Raw genomic sequence first — 20000 nt, 5'->3', positions numbered from 1 at the left:
AGAGGAGAGAGGAGAGGAAAGAGAGAGAGAGGGGAGAGAGGAGAAGAAAGAGAGAGGGGAGAGAGAGAAGAGAGGAGAGGAAAGAGAGAGAGAGGAGAGAGGAGAAAGAGAGAGAGAGGAGAGAGAAGAAAGAGAAAGGGGAGAGAGAGAAGAGAGGAGAGGAAACAGAGAGAGAGGAGAGAGGAGAAGAAAGAGAGAGGGAGAGAGGAGAGGAGAGGAAAGAGAGAGAGAGGAGAGGAAAGAGAGAGAGGGGAGAGAGGAGAGGAAAGAGAGAGAGAGGAGAGGAAAGAGAGAGAGGGGAGAGAGGAGAGGAAAGAGAGAGAGAGGAGAGGAAAGAGAGAGAGAGAGAGCGAGAGAGAGAGAGAGAGAGAGAGGAGAGGAGAGAGAGAGAGAGAGAGAGAGAGAGAGAGAGAGAGAGAGAAAGGGGAGAGAGAAGAGAGAGAGGAGAGAGAGAGAGAGAGAGGAGAAGAAAGAGAGAGGGGAGAGAGGAGAGAGAGGAAGAGAGAGAGAGAGAGAGGAGAGAGAGAGAGAGGAGAGAGAGAGGAAAGAGAGAGAGAGAGAGAGAGAAAGAGAGAGAGAGGAGAGAGAGAGAGGAAAGAGAGAGAGAGGAGAGGAAAGAGAGAGAGGGGAGAGAGGAGAGGAAAGAGAGAGAGGAGAGAGAGAGAGAGAGAGGAGAGAGGAAACAGAGAGAGAGGAGAGAGGAGAAGAAAGAGAGAGGGGAGAGAGGAGAGGAAAGAGAGAAAGGAGAGAGAGAAGAGAGAGCCAACCAAGAATTCACAAAATTGGTCAAACACCAAATTGAGACTCTGCATGCAGAATTTTGCAAAAATATCCTCAGTGTACAACGTAAAACACCAAATAATGCATACAGAGCAGAATTAGGCCGATACCCACTAATTATCAAAATCCAGAAAAGAGACGTTAAATTCTACAAGCACCTAAAAGGAAGCGATTCCCAAACCTTCCATAACAAAGCCATCACCTACAGAGAGATGAACCTGGAGAAGAGTCCCCTAAGCAAGCTGGTCCTGGGGCTCTGTTCACAAACACCAACAGACCCCACAGAGCCCCAGGACAGCAGCACAATTAGACCCAACCAAATCATGAGCAAACAAAAAGACAATTATTTGACACATCAGAAAGAATTAACAAAAAAACTGAGCAAACTAGAATGCTATTTGGCCCTTAAACAGAGAGTACACAGTGGCAGAATACCTGCCCTCTGTGACTGACCCAAAAGGAAGGAAATCTTTGACTATGTAAAGCTTTGACTATGTGAAGTGAGCATAGCCTTGATATTGAGAGAGGCCGCCGTAGGCAGACCTAGTTCTCAAGAGAAGACAGTCCCACCTGATGTTCTGTTGAACAGCCCAGATCTAGTCTCTCCTGATGTTCTGTTCAGTCATAACAGCCCAGATCTAGTCTCTACTGATGTTCTGTTCAGTCATAACAGCCCAGATCTAGTCTCTACTGATGTTCTGTTCAGTCATAACAGCCCAGATCTAGTCTCTCCTGATGTTCTGTTCAGTCATAACAGCCCAGATCTAGTCTCTCCTGATGTTCTGTTCAGTCATAACAGCCCAGATCTAGTCTCTACTGATGTTCTGTTCAGTCATAACAGCCCAGATCTAGTCTCTACTGATGTTCTGTTCAGTCATAACAGCCCAGATCTAGTCTCTCCTGATGTTCTGTTGAGTCAACAACCCAGATCTAGTCTCTCCTGATGTTCTGTTCAGTCATAACAGCCCAGATCTAGTCTCTCCTGATGTTCTGTTCAGTCATAACAGCCCAGATCTAGTCTCTCCTGATGTTCTGTTCAGTCATAACAGCCCAGATCTAGTCTCTACTGATGTTCTGTTCAGTCATAACAGCCCAGATCTAGTCTCTACTGATGTTCTGTTGAACAACCCAGATCTAGTCTCTACTGATGTTCTGTTCAGTCATAACAGCCCAGATCTAGTCTCTCCTGATGTTCTGTTGAACAACCCAGATCTAGTCTCTACTGATGTTCTGTTCAGTCATAACAGCCCAGATCTAGTCTCTCCTGATGTTCTGTTCAGTCATAACAGCCCAGATCTAGTCTCTACTGATGTTCTGTTCAGTCATAACAGCCCAGATCTAGTCTCTCCTGATGTTCTGTTCAGTCATAACAGCCCAGATCTAGTCTCTACTGATGTTCTGTTCAGTCATAACAGCCCAGATCTAGTCTCTCCTGATGTTCTGTTCAGTCATAACAGCCCAGATCTAGTCTCTACTGATGTTCTGTTCAGTCATAACAGCCCAGATCTAGTCTCTCCTGATGTTCTGTTCAGTCATAACAGCCCAGATCTAGTCTCTACTGATGTTCTGTTCAGTCATAACAGCCCAGATCTAGTCTCTCCTGATGTTCTGTTCAGTCATAACAGCCCAGATCTAGTCTCTATGTTCTGTTCAGTCATGTTCTGTGTTCTGTTCAGTCATAACAGCCCAGATCTAGTCTCTACTGATGTTCTGTTCAGTCATAACAGCCCAGATCTAGTCTCTCCTGATGTTCTGTTCAGTCATAACAGCCCAGATCTAGTCTCTCCTGATGTTCTGTTCAGTCATAACAGCCCAGATCTAGTCTCTCCTGATGTTCTGTTCAGTCATAACAGCCCAGATCTAGTCTCTCCTGATGTTCTGTTCAGTCATAACAGCCCAGATCTAGTCTCTCCTGATGTTCTGTTCAGTCATAACAGCCCAGATCTAGTCTCTCCTGATGTTCTGTTCAGTCATAACAGCCCAGATCTAGTCTCTCCTGATGTTCTGTTCAGTCATAACAGCCCAGATCTAGTCTCTACTGATGTTCTGTTCAGTCATAACAGCCCAGATCTAGTCTCTCCTGATGTTCTGTTCAGTCATAACAGCCCAGATCTAGTCTCTACTGATGTTCTGTTCAGTCATAACAGCCCAGATCTAGTCTCTCCTGATGTTCTGATGTTAGTCTGTGATGTTCTGTTCAGTCATAACAGCCCAGATCTAGTCTCTCCTGATGTTCTGTTCAGTCATAACAGCCCAGATCTAGTCTCTCCTGATGTTCTGTTCAGTCATAACAGCCCAGATCTAGTCTCTCCTGATGTTCTGTTCAGTCATAACAGCCCAGATCTAGTCTCTACTGATGTTCTGTTGAACAACCCAGATCTAGTCTCTACTGATGTTCTGTTCAGTCATAACAGCCCAGATCTAGTCTCTCCTGATGTTCTGTTCAGTCATAACAGCCCAGATCTAGTCTCTCCTGATGTTCTGTTCAGTCATAACAGCCCAGATCTAGTCTCTCCTGATGTTCTGTTCAGTCATAACAGCCCAGATCTAGTCTCTACTGATGTTCTGTTCAGTCATAACAGCCCAGATCTAGTCTCTCCTGATGTTCTGTTCAGTCATAACAGCCCAGATCTAGTCTCTCCTGATGTTCTGTTAACAGTCTAGTCTCTCCTGATGTTCTGTTGTCAGCCCTCTCCTGATGTTCTGTTCAGTCATAACAGCCCAGATCTAGTCTCTACTGATGTTCTGTTCAGTCATAACAGCCCAGATCTAGTCTCTACTGATGTTCTGTTCAGTCATAACAGCCCAGATCTAGTCTCTACTGATGTTCTGTTCAGTCATAACAGCCCAGATCTAGTCTCTACTGATGTTCTGTTCAGTCATAACAGCCCAGATCTAGTCTCTACTGATGTTCTGTTCAGTCATAACAGCCCAGATCTAGTCTCTACTGATGTTCTGTTCAGTCATAACAGCCCAGATCTAGTCTCTACTGATGTTCTGTTCAGTCATAACAGCCCAGATCTAGTCTCTACTGATGTTCTGTTCAGTCATAACAGCCCAGATCTAGTCTCTACTGATGTTCTGTTCAGTCATAACAGCCCAGATCTAGTCTCTACTGATGTTCTGTTCAGTCATAACAGCCCAGATCTAGTCTCTCCTGATGTTCTGTTGAACAACCCAGATCTAGTCTCTACTGATGTTCTGTTCAGTCATAACAGCCCAGATCTAGTCTCTCCTGATGTTCTGTTCAGTCATAACAGCCCAGAACAATGTTCCCAGATCTAGTCTCTACTGATGTTCTGTTCAGTCATAACAGCCCAGATCTAGTCCTACTGATGTTCTGTTCAGTCATCTAGTCTCTCTGATGTTCTGTTCAGTCATAACAGCCCAGATCTAGTCTCTACTGATGTTCTGTTCAGTCATAACAGCCCAGATCTAGTCTCTCCTGATGTTCTGTTCAGTCATAACAGCCCAGATCTAGTCTCTACTGATGTTCTGTTCAGTCATAACTAGTCCTCCTGATGTTCTGTTGAGATCTAGTCTCTACTGATGTTCTGTTCAGTCATAACAGCCCAGATCTAGTCTCTACTGATGTTCTGTTCAGTCATAACAGCCCAGATCTAGTCTCTACTGATGTTCTGTTCAGTCATAACTCTAGTCTCTCCTGATGTTCTGTTCAGTCATACAGCCCAGATCTAGTCTCTACTGATGTTCTGTTCAGTCATAACAGCCCAGATCTAGTCTCTCCTGATGTTCTGTTCAGTCATAACAGCCCAGATCTAGTCTCTCTGATGTTCTGTTCAGTCATAACAGCCCAGATCTAGTCTCTACTGATGTTCTGTTCAGTCATAACAGCCCAGATCTAGTCTCTACTGATGTTCTGTTGAACATAACAGCCCAGATCTAGTCTCTCCTGATGTTCTGTTCAGTCAGTAACTGAGCCCTGTTCTAGTCATTCTAGTCTCTCTAGTCTCTGATGTTCTGTTCAGTCATAACAGCCCAGATCTAGTCTCTCCTGATGTTCTGTTCAGTCATAGACTAGCCCTGTTCAGATCTAGTCTAGTCTCTACTGATGTTCTGTTCAGTCATAACAGCCCAGATCTAGTCTCTCCTGATGTTCTGTTGAACAACCCAGATCTAGTCTCTACTGATGTTCTGTTCAGTCATAACAGCCCAGATCTAGTCTCTCCTGATGTTCTGTTCAGTCATAACAGCCCAGATCTAGTCTCTACTGATGTTCTGTTCAGTCATAACAGCCCAGATCTAGTCTCTACTGATGTTCTGTTCAGAACAACCCAGATCTAGTCTCTACTGATGTTCTGTTGAACAACCCAGATCTAGTCTCTACTGATGTTCTGTTCAGTCATAACAGCCCAGATCTAGTCTCTCCTGATGTTCTGTTCAGTCATAACAGCCCAGATCTAGTCTCTCCTGATGTTCTGTTCAGTCATAACAGCCCAGATCTAGTCTCTACTGATGTTCTGTTGAACAACCCAGATCTAGTCTCTACTGATGTTCTGTTCAGTCATAACAGCCCAGATCTAGTCTCTACTGATGTTCTGTTGAACAACCCAGATCTAGTCTCTACTGATGTTCTGTTGAACAACCCAGATCTAGTCTCTACTGATGTTCTGTTCAGTCATAACAGCCCAGATCTAGTCTCTACTGATGTTCTGTTCAGTCATAACAGCCCAGATCTAGTCTCTCCTGATGTTCTGTTCAGTCATAACAGCCCAGATCTAGTCTCTACTGATGTTCTGTTCAGTCATAACAGCCCAGATCTAGTCTCTACTGATGTTCTGTTCAGTCATAACAGCCCAGATCTAGTCTCTCCTGATGTTCTGTTCAGTCATAACAGCCCAGATCTAGTCTCTACTGATGTTCTGTTCAGTCATAACAGCCCAGATCTAGTCTCTACTGATGTTCTGTTCAGTCATAACAGCCCAGATCTAGTCTCTCCTGATGTTCTGTTCAGTCATAACAGCCCAGATCTAGTCTCTACTGATGTTCTGTTCAGTCATAACAGCCCAGATCTAGTCTCTACTGATGTTCTGTTCAGTCATAACAGCCCAGATCTAGTCTCTCCTGATGTTCTCTTTTTCTAGTTGTATGTATCACATCGTTCTAGTTCTATGTTTCATATCTCTAGTTCTATGTTTCATATCTCTAGTTCTATGTTTCATATCTCTATTCTATGTTTCATATCTCTAGTTCTGTATTTCATATCTCTCTCTATTCTATGTTTCATATCTCTAGTTCTATGTTTCATATCTCTAGTTCTATGTATCATATATTTCTAGTTCTATGTTTCATATCTCTAGTTCTATGTTTCATATCTCTAGTTCTATGTTTCATATCTCTATTCTATGTTTCATATCTCTAGTTCTGTATTTCATATCTCTCTCTATTCTATGTTTCATATCTCTAGTTCTATGTTTCATATCTCTAGTTCTATGTATCATATATTTCTAGTTCTATGTTTCATATCTCTACTTCTATGTTTCATATCTCTAGTTCTATGTTTCATATCTCTATTCTGTTTCATATATCTAGTTCTGTATTTCATATCTCTAGTTCTATGTTTCATATCTCTAGTTCTGTGTTTCATATCTCTAGTTCTATGTTTCATATCTCTAGTTATATGTTTCATATCTCTATTCTATGTTTCATATCTCTAGTTCTATGTTTCATATCTCTAGTTCTGTATTTCATATATCTAGTTCTGTATTTCATATCTCTAGTTCTATGTTTCATATCTCTATTCTATGTTTCATATCTCTAGTTCTATGTTTCATATCTCTAGTTCTATGTATCATATATTTCTAGTTCTATGTTTCATATCTCTAGTTCTATGTTTCATATCTCTAGTTCTATGTTTCATATCTCTAGTTCTATGTTTCATATCTCTAGTTCTATGTATCATATATTTCTAGTTCTATGTTTCATATCTCTAGTTCTGTATTTCATATCTCTAGTTCTATGTATCATATATTTCTAGTTCTATGTTTCATATCTCTAGTTCTATGTTTCATATCTCTAGTTCTATGTTTCATATCTCTATTCTATGTTTCATATCTCTCGTTCTGTGTTTCATATCTCTATTCTATGTTTCATATCTCTAGTTCTATGTTTCATATCTCTATTCTATGTTTCATATCTCTAGTTCTATGTTTCATATCTCTATTCTATGTTTCATATCTCTAGTTCTATGTTTCATATCTCTAGTTCTATGTTTCATATCTCTATTCTATGTTTCATATCTCTAGTTCTATGTTTCATATCTCTAGTTCTGTCTATCATATCGTTCTAGTTCTGTGTATATTTATTTTCACCAGTGACACCAATGTGTTGATCTATTATTTTCTTTTGAAGTGATGTTTCTTAGTCTTGCTGTGACGAGGTTCTCACCACATCCTGGTTCTGTCATCACAACACACCACATTCACAGAGTTCAACCTATTTCCTGTACATCTCTCTGACACACACACACCTTTTCTCTACACACTCTCTCACACACTCATTCTCTCTCTCTACACACACTTTCTCCATCTCATACTCTCTACGTACACACTTCCTGTCTGCTAAATAACAGTGTCAGGAATATCATCTATCATGGTGGGCTACTGTCCCATCTGTGGGAAACCAGTCTACTTTGGTGAGTGAAGTGTGTGTGTGTGTGTGTGTTTGCAGTGTCACACAGTGGGTCAGAGATACCATAGCATTACGGAATAGTTGCTAGATTGTTAGGGCAGGTTTTTGAGATGCATCGTTCGATCGCAAATCTTTTCTGAACTCAATCGTTAAACCTTTCCTGTTGTGTGTGTGTGAATGTCTGTGAATGTATGTCTGTGTCTGTGTGTGTGTGTGTGTGTGTGTGTGTGTGCGTGTGTGTGTGTGTGTGTGTGTCTGTCTGTGTGTCTGTCTGTCTGTCTGTCTGTGTGTCTGTGTGTCTGTGTGTCTGTCTGTGTGTGTCTGTGTGTCTGTGTGTGTGTCTGTGTGTGTGTGTGTGTGTGTGTGTGTGTGTGTGTGTGTGTGTGTGTGTGTGTGTGTATATGTGTCTCCATGCTCTGAACAGTCTGTCATGACTCACAGACAACAGGAAGTGTCTTCTCTGAGGAAGCAGACTGTTCTCTAACAGGTTCCAATAGTCTAACCTGGCTTCCTTTCCTTCAGAGGCTGGGTTCCAATAGTCTAACCTGGCTTCCTTTCCTTCAGAGGCTGAGTTCCAATAGTCTAACCTGGCTTCCTTTCCTTCAGAGGCTGAGTTCCAATAGTCTAACCTGGCTTCCTTTCCTTCAGAGGCTGGGTTCCAATAGTCTAACCTGGCTTCCTTTCCTTCAGAGGCTGAGTTCCAATAGTCTAACCTGGCTTCCTTTCCTTCAGAGGCTGGGTTCCTATAGTCTAACCTGGCTTCCTTTCCTTCAGAGGCTGGGTTCCTATAGTCTAACCTGGCTTCCTTTCCTTCAGAGGCTGGGTTCCAATAGTCTAACCTGGCTTCCTTTCCTTCAGAGGCTGGGTTCCTATAGTCTAACCTGGCTTCCTTTCCTTCAGAGGCTGGGTTCCTATAGTCTAACCTGGCTTCCTTTCCTTCAGAGTCTGGGTTCCTATAGTCTAACCTGGCTTCCTTTCCTTCAGAGGCTGGGTTCCTATAGTCTAACCTGGCTTCCTTTCCTTCAGAGGCTGGGTTCCTATAGTCTAACCTGGCTTCCTTTCCTTCAGAGGCTGGGTTCCTATAGTCTAACCTGGCTTCCTTTCCTTCAGAGGCTGTGTTCCTATAGTCTAACCTGGCTTCCTTTCCTTCAGAGTCTGGATTCCTATAGTCTAACCTTGCTTCCTTTCCTTCAGAGGCTGGGTTCCAATAGTCTAACCTGGCTTCCTTTCCTTCAGAGGTCTACCACACCTGTTGTATTCAGCATTTCACTGTAAGGTCTACTACACCTGTTGTATTCAGCATTTCACTGTAAGGTCTACTACACCTGTTGTACTCAGCATTTCACTGTAAGGTCTACTACACCTGTTGTATTCAGCATTTCACTGTAAGGTCTACTACACCTGTTGTATTCAGCATTTCACTGTAAGGTCTACTACACCTGTTGTATTCAGCATTTCACTGTAAGGTCTACTACACCTGTTGTATTCAGCATTTCACTGTAAGGTCTACTACACCTGTTGTATTCAGCATTTCACTGTAAGGTCTACTACACCTGTTGTATTCAGCATTTCACTGTAAGGTCTACTACACCTATTGTATTCAGCATTTCACTGTAAGTTCTACTACACATGTTGTATTCAGCATTTCACTGTAAGGTCTACTACACCTGTTGTATTCAGCATTTCACTGTAAGGTCTACTACACCTGTTGTATTCAGCATTTCACTGTAAGGTCTACTACACCTGTTGTATTCAGCATTTCACTGTGAGGTCTATCTACACCTGTTGTATTCAGCATTTCACTGTAAGGTCTACTACACCTGTTGTATTCAGCATTTCACTGTAAGGTCTACTACACCTGTTGTATTCAGCATTTCACTGTAAGTTCTACTACACCTGTTGTATTCAGCATTTCACTGTAAGGTCTACTACACCTGTTGTATTCAGCATTTCACTGTGAGGTCTATCTACACCTGTTGTATTCAGCATTTCACTGTAAGGTCTACTACACCTGTTGTATTCAGCATTTCACTGTGAGGTCTATCTACACCTGTTGTATTCAGCATTTCACTGTACGGTCTACTACACCTCTTGTATTCAGCATTTCACTGTAAGGTCTACTACACCTGTTGTATTCAGCATTTCACTGTAAGGTCTACTACACCTGTTGTATTCAGCATTTCACTGTGAGGTCTATCTACACCTGTTGTATTCAGCATTTCACTGTAAGGTCTACTACACCTGTTGTATTCAGCATTTCACTGTGAGGTCTATCTACACCTGTTGTATTCAGCATTTCACTGTGAGGTCTATCTACACCTGTTGTATTCAGCATTTCACTGTGAGGTCTATCTACACCTGTTGTATTCAGCATTTCACTGTGAGGTCTATCTACACCTGTTGTATTCAGCATTTCACTGTGAGGTCTACTACACCTGTTGTATTCAGCATTTCACTGTAAGGTCTACTACACCTGTTGTATTCAGCATTTCACTGTAAGGTCTACTACACCTATTGTATTCAGCATTTCACTGTGAGGTCTATCTACACCTGTTGTATTCAGCATTTCACTGTGAGGTCTATCTACACCTATTGCATTCAGCATTTCACTGTAAGTTCTACTACACCTGTTGTATTTGGCGCATGTGACAAATACAATTTGATTTGATTACATTTTTTATTTAATCCCTGGTATCCTCCAACCCCATTGGTCCATGTCAGATATGTGACCTCTAACCCCTGGTATCCTCTAACCAGATTGGTCAATGACAGACATTTGACCTCTAAACCTTGGTATCCTCTCTCCCCATTTGTCCTTGACAGACATTTGACCTCTAACCCTTGGTATCCTCTCTCCCCATTGGTCCATGACAGACATTTGACCTCTAACCCCTGGTATCCTCTAACCAAATTGGTCAATGACAGACATTTGACCTCTAACCCTTGGTATCCTCTCTCCCCATTGGTCCATGACAGATATTTGACCTCTAACCCTTGGTATCCTCTAACCAGATTGGTCCATGACAGACATTTGACCTCTAACCCCTTGGTATCCTCTCTCCCCATTGCTCCAGGTGAGAAGAAGAGGTCATTGGGGAGGGACTACCACCCTCTGTGTCTGAAGTGTCAACTGTGTCAGAGACAGTTGACCCCGGGACAACATGCTGAGGTATGGAGAGAGAGGGATGGAGGGAAGAGGAGGAGGGAGAGAAGGGGGATGGAGGGAAGAGGAGGAGGGAGAGACGGGGGATGGAGGGAAGAGGAGGAGGGAGAGAAGGGGGAGTGAGAGTGAGTCAGGGAGAGGAGAGGAGGGGAGAGGAGAGAGGGAAGAGAAGGGGGAGTGAGAGTGAGTCAGGGAGAGGAGAGAGGAGGAGGAGAGGAGAGGAGAGGAGAGGAGAGGAAGAGAAGGGGGAGAGTGAGTCAGGGAGAGGAGAGGAGGGGAGAGGGAGAGGAGGGGAGAGAGGGAAGGGAAGGGGGAGTGAGAGTGAGTCAGGGAGAGAAGGGGGGAGGGGAGAGGGGGAAGGGAAGGGGGAGTGAGAGTGAGTCAGGAAGAGGAGAGGAGGGGAGAGGAGAGGAGGGGAGAGAGGGAAGGGAAGGGGGAGTGAGAGTGAGTCAGGGAGAGGAGAGGAGGGGAGAGAGGGAAGGGAAGGGGGAGTGAGAGTGAGTCAGGGAGAGAAGGGGAGGGGAGAGAGGGAAGGGAAGGGGGAGTGAGAGTGAGTCAGGGAGAGGAGAGGAGGGGAGAGAGGGAAGGGAAGGGGGAGTGAGATTGAGTCAGGGAGAGAAGGGGAGGGGAGAGAGGGAAGGGAAGGGGGAGTGAGAGTGAGTCAGGGAGAGAAGGGGAGGGGAGAGAGGGAAGGGAAGGGGGAGTGAGAGTGAGTCAGGGAGAGAAGGGGAGGGGAGAGAGGGAAGGGAAGGGGGAGTGAGAGTGAGTCAGGGAGAGGAGAGGAGGGGAGAGAGGGAAGGGAAGGGGGAGAGAGAGTGAGTCAGGGAGAGAGAGGAGGGGAGAGAGGGAAGGGAAGGGGGAGGGAGAGTGAGTCAGGGAGAGGAGAGGAGGGGAGAGATGGAAGGGAAGGGGGAGTGAGAGTGAGTCAGGGAGAGGAGAGGGAGGGGAGAGGAGAGAGGGAAGAGAAGGGGGAGTGAGAGTGAGTCAGGGAGAGGAGAGGAGAGGGGAGAGGAGAGGAGGGAGAGGAGAGGAGAGGAGAGGAGAGGAGAGGGGAGAGGAGGGGAAGAGAAGGGGGAGGAGAGTGAGTCAGGGAGAGGAGAGGAGGGGAGAGGAGGGGGGGAGAGAGGGAAGGGAAGGGGGAGGGAGAGTGAGTCAGGGAGAGAAGGGGAGGGGAGAGAGGGAAGGGAAGGGGGAGTGAGAGTGAGTCAGGGAGAGGAGAGGAGGGGAGAGAGAGGAGGGAGAGGGGAAGGGAAGGGGGAGTGAGAGTGAGTCAGGGAGAGGAGAGGGAGGGGAGAGAGGGAAGGGAAGGGGGAGTGAGAGTGAGTCAGGGAGAGAAGGGGAGGGGAGAGAGGGAAGGGAAGGGGGAGTGAGAGTGAGTCAGGGAGAGGAGAGGAGGGGAGAGAGGGAAGGGAAGGGGGAGTGAGATTGAGTCAGGGAGAGAAGGGGAGGGGAGAGAGGGAAGGGAAGGGGGAGTGAGAGTGAGTCAGGGAGAGGAGGGGAGGGGAGAGAGGGAAGGGAAGGGGGGAGTGAGAGTGAGTCAGGGAGAGAAGGGGAGGGGAGAGAGGGAAGGGAAGGGGGAGTGAGAGTGAGTCAGGGAGAGGAGAGGAGGGGAGAGAGGGAAGGGAAGGGGGAGAGAGAGTGAGTCAGGGAGAGAAGGGGAGGGGAGAGAGGGAAGGGAAGGGGAGGGAGAGTGAGTCAGGGAGAGGAGAGGAGGGGAGAGAGGGAAGGGAAGGGGGAGTGAGAGTGAGTCAGGGAGAGGAGAGGAGGGGAGAGGAGAGAGGGAAGGAAGGGGGAGGAGAGAGTCAGGGAGAGGAGAGGAGGGGAGAGGAGAAGAGGAGAGGAGAGGAGAGAGAGGGAAGAGAAGGGGAGAGAGAGGGAAGTCAGGGGAGGAGAGGAGTCAGGGAGAGGAGGGGAGAGGGAGAGGGGAAGGGAAGGGGGAGTGAGAGAGTCAGGGAGGGAAGGGGAGGGGAGAGAGGGAAGGGAAGGGGGAGTGAGAGTGAGTCAGGGAGGGAAGGGGAGGGGAGAGAGGGAAGGGAAGGGGGAGTGAGAGTGAGTCAGGGAGGGAAGGGGAGGGGAGAGAGGGAAGGGAAGGGGGAGTGAGAGTGAGTCAGGGAGGGAAGGCGAGGGGAGAGAGAAGGGAAGGGGGAGGGAGAGTGAGTCAGGGAGGGAAGGCGAGGGGAGAGAGGGAAGGGAAGGGGGAGTGAGAGTGAGTCAGGGAGAGGAGAGGAGGGGAGAGAGGGAAGGGAAGGGGGAGTGAGAGTGAGTCAGGGAGAGAAGGGGAGGGGAGAGAGGGAAGGGAAGGGGGAGTGAGAGTGAGTCAGGGAGGGAAGGGGAGGGGAGAGAGGGAAGGGAAGGGGGAGTGAGAGTGAGTCAGGGAGAGGAGAGGAGGGGAGAGAGGGAAGGGAAGGGGGAGTGAGAGTGAGTCAGGGAGGGAAGGCGAGGGGAGAGAGGGAAGGGAAGGGGGAGTGAGAGTGAGTCAGGGAGGGAAGGGAGGGGAGAGAGGGGAAGGGAAGGGGGTGAGTGAGTCAGGGAGGGAAGGCGAGGGGAGGAGAGAGGGAAGGGAAGGGGGAGGGAGAGTGAGTCAGGGAGGGAAGGGGAGGGGAGAGAGGGAAGGGAAGGGGGAGTGAGAGTGAGTCAGGGAGGGAAGGCGAGGGGAGAGAGGGAAGGGAAGGGAAGGGAAGGGGAAGTGAGAGTGAGTCAGGGAGGAAGGAGGGGAGAGATGGAAGGGAAGGGGGAGGGAGAGTGAGTCAGGGAGGGAAGGCGAGGGGAGAGAGGGAAGGGAAGGGGGAGTGAGAGTGAGTCAGGGAGAGAAGGGGAGGGGAGAGAGGGAAGGGAAGGGGGAGTGAGAGTGAGTCAGGGAGAGAAGGGGAGGGGAGAGAGGGAAGGGAAGGGAAGGGGGAGTGAGAGTGAGTCAGGGAGAGAAGGGGAGGGGAGAGAGGGAAGGGAAGGGGAGGGGGGGGAGAGTGAGTCAGGGAGAGAAGGGGAGGGGAGAGAGGGAAGGGAAGGGGGAGTGAGAGTGAGTCAGGGAGAGGAGAGGAGGGGAGAGAGGGAAGGGAAGGGGGAGTGAGAGTGAGTCAGGGAGAGGAGAGGAGGGGAGAGAGGGAAGGGAAGGGGGAGTGAGAGTGAGTCAGGGAGAGGAGAGGAGGGGGAGAGAGGGAAGGGAAGGGGGAGTGAGGGGGAGAGATGGAGAAGTGGAGGGAAAGATAGTGTCAGAGACAGCTGACCCCAGGACAACATGCTGAGGTACGAAGACAGGGGGGAGGCAGGGAGTGAGGGAGTGAGGGAGTGAGGGAGAGAGTGAGGGAGGTGGGGAGGGAGGGAGTGAGGGAGGTGGGGAGGGAGGTGGGGAGGGGGGGAGTGAGGTGGAGAGGGGAGGGGAGGGAGATGGGGAGGGGAGGGGGAGGTGGAGAGAGAGGGGAGGGAGGTGGGGAGGGGAGGGGAGGGAGGGAGGGAGTGAGGGAGGTGGGGAGGGAGTGAGGGAGTGAGGGAGGTGGGGAGGGGAGGGAGTGAGGTGGAGAGGGGAGGGGAGGGAGATGGGGAGGGGGGGAGGTGGAGAGAGAGGGGAGGGAGGTGGGGAGGGGGGGAGGGAGGGAGGGAAGTGGAGTGCAGAAGGTCTGTCTCTCTACATGTCTGTGTGTATCTACGTATCTCATGAACTAAGATGTTTTCTGTGCTTTGTGTTTCAGCATGATGAGAAACCCTACTGCACTAACTGTTACATGAAGACGTTTGGTCCCAGAGGTAGATACTGTGAGAAACCCTACTACACTAACTGTTACATGTAGATGTTTGGTACCAGAGGTAGATACTGTGAGAAACCCTACTACACTAACTGTTACATGTAGATGTTTGGTACCAGAAGTAGATACTGCTTGGTGATGAGCTTTGTCTGCTTGATACATTGTGCACTACTTTGGCCAGTATTCCCTACATTGTCCACTACTTTGGCCAGTATTCCCTACATTGTTCACTACTTTGGCCAGTATTCCCTACATTGTTCACTACTTTGGCCAGTATTCCCTACATTGTACACTACTTTGGCCAGTATTCCCTACATTGTTCACTACTTTGGCCAGTATTCCCTACATTGTCCACTACTTTGGCCAGTATTCCCTACATTGTACACTACTTTGGCCAGTATTCCCTACATTGTTCACTACTTTGGCCAGTATTCCCTACATTGTTCACTACTTTGGCCAGTATTCCCTACATTGTCCACTACTTTGGCCAGTATTCCCTACATTGTACACTACTTTGGCCAGTATTCCCTACAGTGTTCACTACTTTGGCCAGTATTTCCCTACATTGTACACTACTTTGGCCAGTATTCCCTACATTGTTCACTACTTTGGCCAGTATTCCCTACATTGTTCACTACTTTGGCCAGTATTCCCAACATTGTCCACTACTCCAGTATTCCCTACATTGTACACTACTTTGGCCAGTATTTCCTACATTGTACACTACTTTGGCCAGTATTCCCTACATTGTACACTACTTTGGCCAGTATTTCCTACATTGTACACTACTTTGGCCAGTATTCCCTACATTGTACACTACTTTGGCCAGTATTCCCTACATTGTACACTACTTTGGCCAGTATTCCCATTGTACATTGTATTCACATTGTCCAATACTTTGGCCAGTATTCCCTACATTGTGCACTACTTTGGGCCAGTATTCCCTACATTGTTCACTACTTGGCCAGTATTCCCTACATTGTCCACTACTTTGGCCAGTATTCCCTACATTGTACACTACTTTGGCCAGTATTCCCTACATTGTACACTACTTTGGCCAGTATTCCCTACATTGTTCACTACTTTGGCCAGTATTTGGCCAGTATTCCCTAGATTGTACACTACTTTGGCCAGTATTCCCTACATTGTTCACTACTTTGGCCAGTATTCCCCTAGTACACTACTTTGGCCAGTATTCCTACAGTGTTCACATTGTGGCCAGTATTCACTACTTTGGCCAGTATTCCCTACATTGTACACTACTTTGGCCAGTATTCCCTACATTGTACACTACTTTGGCCAGTATTCCCTACATTGTACACTACTTTGGCCAGTATTCCCTACATTGTACACTACTTTGGCCAGTATTCCCTACATTGTATTCACATTGTACTTTGGCCAGTATTTCCCATTGTACATTGTATTCACATTGTCCACTTTGGCCAGTATTCCCTACATTGTGCACTACTTTGGCCAGTATTCCCACTTTGGCCAGTATTCCCTACATTGTTCACTACTGTATTCCCTACATTGTGCACTACTTTGGCCAGTATTCCCAACATTGTACATACTGTATTCCCTACATTGTATCACTACTTTGGCCAGTATTCCCTACATTGTGCACTACTTTGGCCAGTATTCCCTACATTGTCCACTACTTTGGCCAGTATTCCCTACATTGTACACTACTTTGGCCAGTATTCCCTACATTGTACACTTGTTTCCCTACATTGTACTTTTGGCCAGTATTCCCTACATTGTTACTTTGGCCAGTATTCTACATTGTGGCCAGTATTCCCTACATTGTTCACTACTTTGGCCAGTATTCCCTACATTGTACACTACTTTGGCCAGTATTCCCTACATTGTTCACTACTTTGGCCAGTATTCCCTACATTGTTCACTACTTTGGCCAGTATTCCCAACATTGTACACTACTTTGGCCAGTATTCCCTACATTGTTCACTATTTTGGCCAGTATTCCCAGTACACTACTTTGGCCAGTATTCCCTACATTGTTCACTACTTTGGCCAGTATTCCCTACATTGTCCACTACTTTGGCCAGTATTCCCTACCTTGTACACTACTTTGGCCAGTATTCCCTACATTGTTCACTACTTTGGCCAGTATTTCCTACATTGTACACTACTTTGGCCAGTATTCCCTACATTGTTCACTACTTTGGCCAGTATTCCCAACATTGTCCACTACTTTGGCCAGTATTCCCTTGTACACTACTTTGGCCAGTATTTCCTACATTGTACACTACTTTGGCCAGTATTCCCTACATTGTACACTACTTTGGCCAGTATTTCCTACATTGTACACTACTTGGCCAGTATTCCCTACATTGTACACTACTTTGGCCAGTATTCCCTACATTGTACACTACTTTGGCCAGTATTTCCTACATTGTACACTACTTTGGCCAGTATTCCCAACATTGTCCAATACTTTGGCCAGTATTCCCTACATTGTGCACTACTTTGGCCAGTATTCCCTACATTGTACACTACTTTGGCCAGTATTCCCTACATTGTTCACTACTTTGGCCAGTATTCCCTACATTGTGCACTACTTTGGCCAGTATTCCCTACATTGTACACTACTTTGGCCAGTATTCCCTACATTGTTCACTACTTTGGCCAGTATTCCCTACATTGTGCACTACTTTGGCCAGTATTCCCTACATTGTACACTACTTTGGCCAGTATTCCCTACATTGTACACTACTTTGGCCAGTATTCCCTACATTGTTCACTACTTTGGCCAGTATTCCCTACATTGTACACTACTTTGGCCAGTATTCCCTACATTGTACACTACTTTGGCCAGTATTCCCTACATTGTACACTACTTTGGCCAGTATTCCCTACATTGTACACTACTTTGGCCAGTATTCCCTACATTGTGCACTACTTTGGCCAGTATTCCCTACATTGTTCACTACTTTGGCCAGTATTCCCTACATTGTACACTACTTTGGCCAGTATTCCCTACATTGTTCACTACTTTGGCCAGTATTCCCTACATTGTACACTACTTTGGCCAGTATTCCCTACATTGTTCACTACTTTGGCCGGAGATTGGTCAAAAGTAGTACACTAAATCAGTGTGTCAGGATGGTATGTACATATCTCATACATCTCTCTCTTTCTCTCTCTCTGTCTCTGTATTTCTCTCTCTGTCCAAGCAGGTAACAGGAGAATGATGTCAAACTGTCACAGCTCAGCCTCCTCTTCCTCTTTCTCCTCCAAGGAACCAGTCTAACAAACCAAAAACCAACCAAAATACAACCTAATGAGAACTAACAGGCTATCAACAATGATCTATGTTCAACAAACCTGACATTCAGCCATCAAGCCAATGACCAACCAACTCCCAACATTCAGCCAACCAACGTTTGACCAACCAAGAAATAACAATAGACAACAGACATTGAACAAACTCTCAGACATCAGTGTCAAAAGATCCCCTCATACAATCATAAAACATCGTATGTTGTGTTCAATCTTGTTCTTCAATAAAACAGAAGGGGAAGTCAAACACAGACACTGATCTCCTAGTTAATTCATACTGTATGTACTGGAGTGGAACACATCCTACACTGATCACGTTCTGCCACGAGTAGTTCTGAACACACACACACACGGACATCACACACACACACACACACACACACACACACACACACACACACACACACACACACACACACACACACACACACACACACACACACACACACACACACACACACACACACACACACACACAGACTGATCTCAGTTAATTCATACTGTATGTTGTAGTCTGTCCAAGAGGGGAATCACACAGACTGATCTCAGTTAATTCATACTGTATGTTGTAGTCTGTCCAAGAAGGGAATCACACAGACTGATCTCAGTTAATTCATACTGTATGTTGTAGTCTGTCCAAGAGGGGAATCACACAGACTGATCTCAGTTAATTCATACTGTATGTTGTAGTCTGTCCAAGAAGGGAATCACACAGACTGATCTCAGTTAATTCATACTGTATGTTGTAGTCTGTCCAAGAGGGGAATCACACAGACTGATCTCAGTTAATTCATACTGTATGTTGTAGTCTGTCCAAGAGGGGAATCACACAGACTGATCTCAGTTAATTCATACTGTATGTTGTAGTCTGTCCAAGAGGGGAATCACACAGACTGATCTCAGTTAATTCATACTGTATGTTGTAGTCTGTCCAAGAAGGGAATCACACAGACTGATCTCAGTTAATTCATACTGTATGTTGTAGTCTGTCCAAGAGGGGAATCACACAGACTGATCTCAGTTAATTCATACTGTATGTTGTAGTCTGTCCAAGAAGGGAATCACACAGACTGATCTCAGTTAATTCATACTGTATGTTGTAGTCTGTCCAAGAAGGGAATCACACAGACTGATCTCAGTTAATTCATACTGTATGTTGTAGTCTGTCCAAGAGGGGAATCACACAGACTGATCTCAGTTAATTCATACTGTATGTTGTAGTCTGTCCAAGAGGGGAATCACACAGACTGATCTCAGTTAATTCATACTGTATGTTGTAGTCTGTCCAAGAAGGGAATCACACAGACTGATCTCAGTTAATTCATACTGTATGTTGTAGTCTGTCCAAGAGGGGAATCACACAGACTGATCTCAGTTAATTCATACTGTATGTTGTAGTCTGTCCAAGAGGGGAATCACACAGACTGATCTCAGTTAATTCATACTGTATGTTGTAGTCTGTCCAAGAGGGGAATCACACAGACTGATCTCAGTTAATTCATACTGTATGTTGTAGTCTGTCCAAGAGGGGAATCACACAGACTGATCTCAGTTAATTCATACTGTATGTTGTAGTCTGTCCAAGAGGGGAATCACACAGACTGATCTCAGTTAATTCATACTGTATGTTGTAGTCTGTCCAAGAGGGGAATCACACAGACTGATCTCAGTTAATTCATACTGTATGTTGTAGTCTGTCCAAGAGGGGAATCACACAGACTGATCTCAGTTAATTCATACTGTATGTTGTAGTCTGTCCAAGAGGGGAATCACACAGACTGATCTCAGTTAATTCATACTGTATGTTGTAGTCTGTCCAAGAGGGGAATCACACAGACTGATCTCAGTTAATTCATACTGTATGTTGTAGTCTGTCTAATAATTAAATCACACAAGACTGACAGCCTGTAATTTTATTAAAAGCATTCAGTTGATTACATGGCAGTTTAGAGAGCAACATCACAACACTAATCTACATCATAATCAATAATAAATATCGTAACATTTATAATCAATAACATCATTATCTCTATACTACTAACAACATAACACTAATCTACATCATAATCAATAATCATAACATTTATAATCAATAACATCATTATCTCTATACTACTAACAACATAACACTAATCTACATCATAATCAATATCATAACATTTATAATCAATAACATCATTATCTCTATACTACTAACCACATAACACTAATCTACATCATAATCAATATCATAACATTTATAATCAATAACATCATTATCTATATACTACTAACCACATAACACTAATCTACATCATAATCAATATCATAACATGTTACCAAAACCCCATGTTACCAAAACCCCATGTTACCAAAACCCCATGTTA

At 45.6% G+C, this 20000-nt stretch overlaps 1 protein-coding gene and 1 long non-coding RNA gene across 10 annotated transcripts; one reads left to right on the top strand and one right to left on the bottom strand.

Annotated features, from left to right (window-relative positions):
* Nucleotides 1–7255: 7255 nt before the first annotated feature.
* On the top strand, nt 7256–17848 carry zgc:195282 (uncharacterized protein LOC100192223 homolog). Of its 5 annotated transcripts, none has more exons than XM_052503363.1 (4): nt 7256–7435; nt 10506–10600; nt 14281–14335; nt 17532–17848. In XM_052503363.1, exons 1-4 carry the CDS (start codon nt 7393–7395, stop codon nt 17603–17605), a joined length of 267 nt encoding a protein of 88 aa, XP_052359323.1. In that variant the 5' UTR covers nt 7256–7392; the 3' UTR covers nt 17606–17848. The 5 variants fall into 5 exon arrangements, with proteins under 5 accessions (XP_052359323.1, XP_052359324.1, XP_052359322.1 ...); XM_052503364.1 differs by having other exon boundaries at nt 17594–17752; XM_052503362.1 differs by having other exon boundaries at nt 17529–17709.
* Nucleotides 7795–10179, bottom strand: LOC127919618 (uncharacterized). 5 transcript variants are annotated; one of them, XR_008103502.1, is made up of 5 exons: nt 9673–10179; nt 9596–9634; nt 9443–9481; nt 9366–9404; nt 9184–9213 (listed from the first exon to the last, which is right to left on the bottom strand). It is a non-coding gene; the product is annotated as an uncharacterized LOC127919618 (long non-coding RNA). The 5 variants fall into 5 exon arrangements; XR_008103500.1 differs by having other exon boundaries at nt 7795–9404; XR_008103503.1 differs by lacking the exon at nt 9596–9634.
* Nucleotides 17849–20000: the final 2152 nt, after the last annotated feature.

This window comes from Oncorhynchus keta, unplaced genomic scaffold, assembly GCF_023373465.1.
Source record: "Oncorhynchus keta strain PuntledgeMale-10-30-2019 unplaced genomic scaffold, Oket_V2 Un_contig_17258_pilon_pilon, whole genome shotgun sequence".
NCBI classification, from domain to species: domain Eukaryota; kingdom Metazoa; phylum Chordata; class Actinopteri; order Salmoniformes; family Salmonidae; genus Oncorhynchus; species Oncorhynchus keta.
This window is presented reverse-complemented; position numbering and strand designations above follow the sequence as displayed.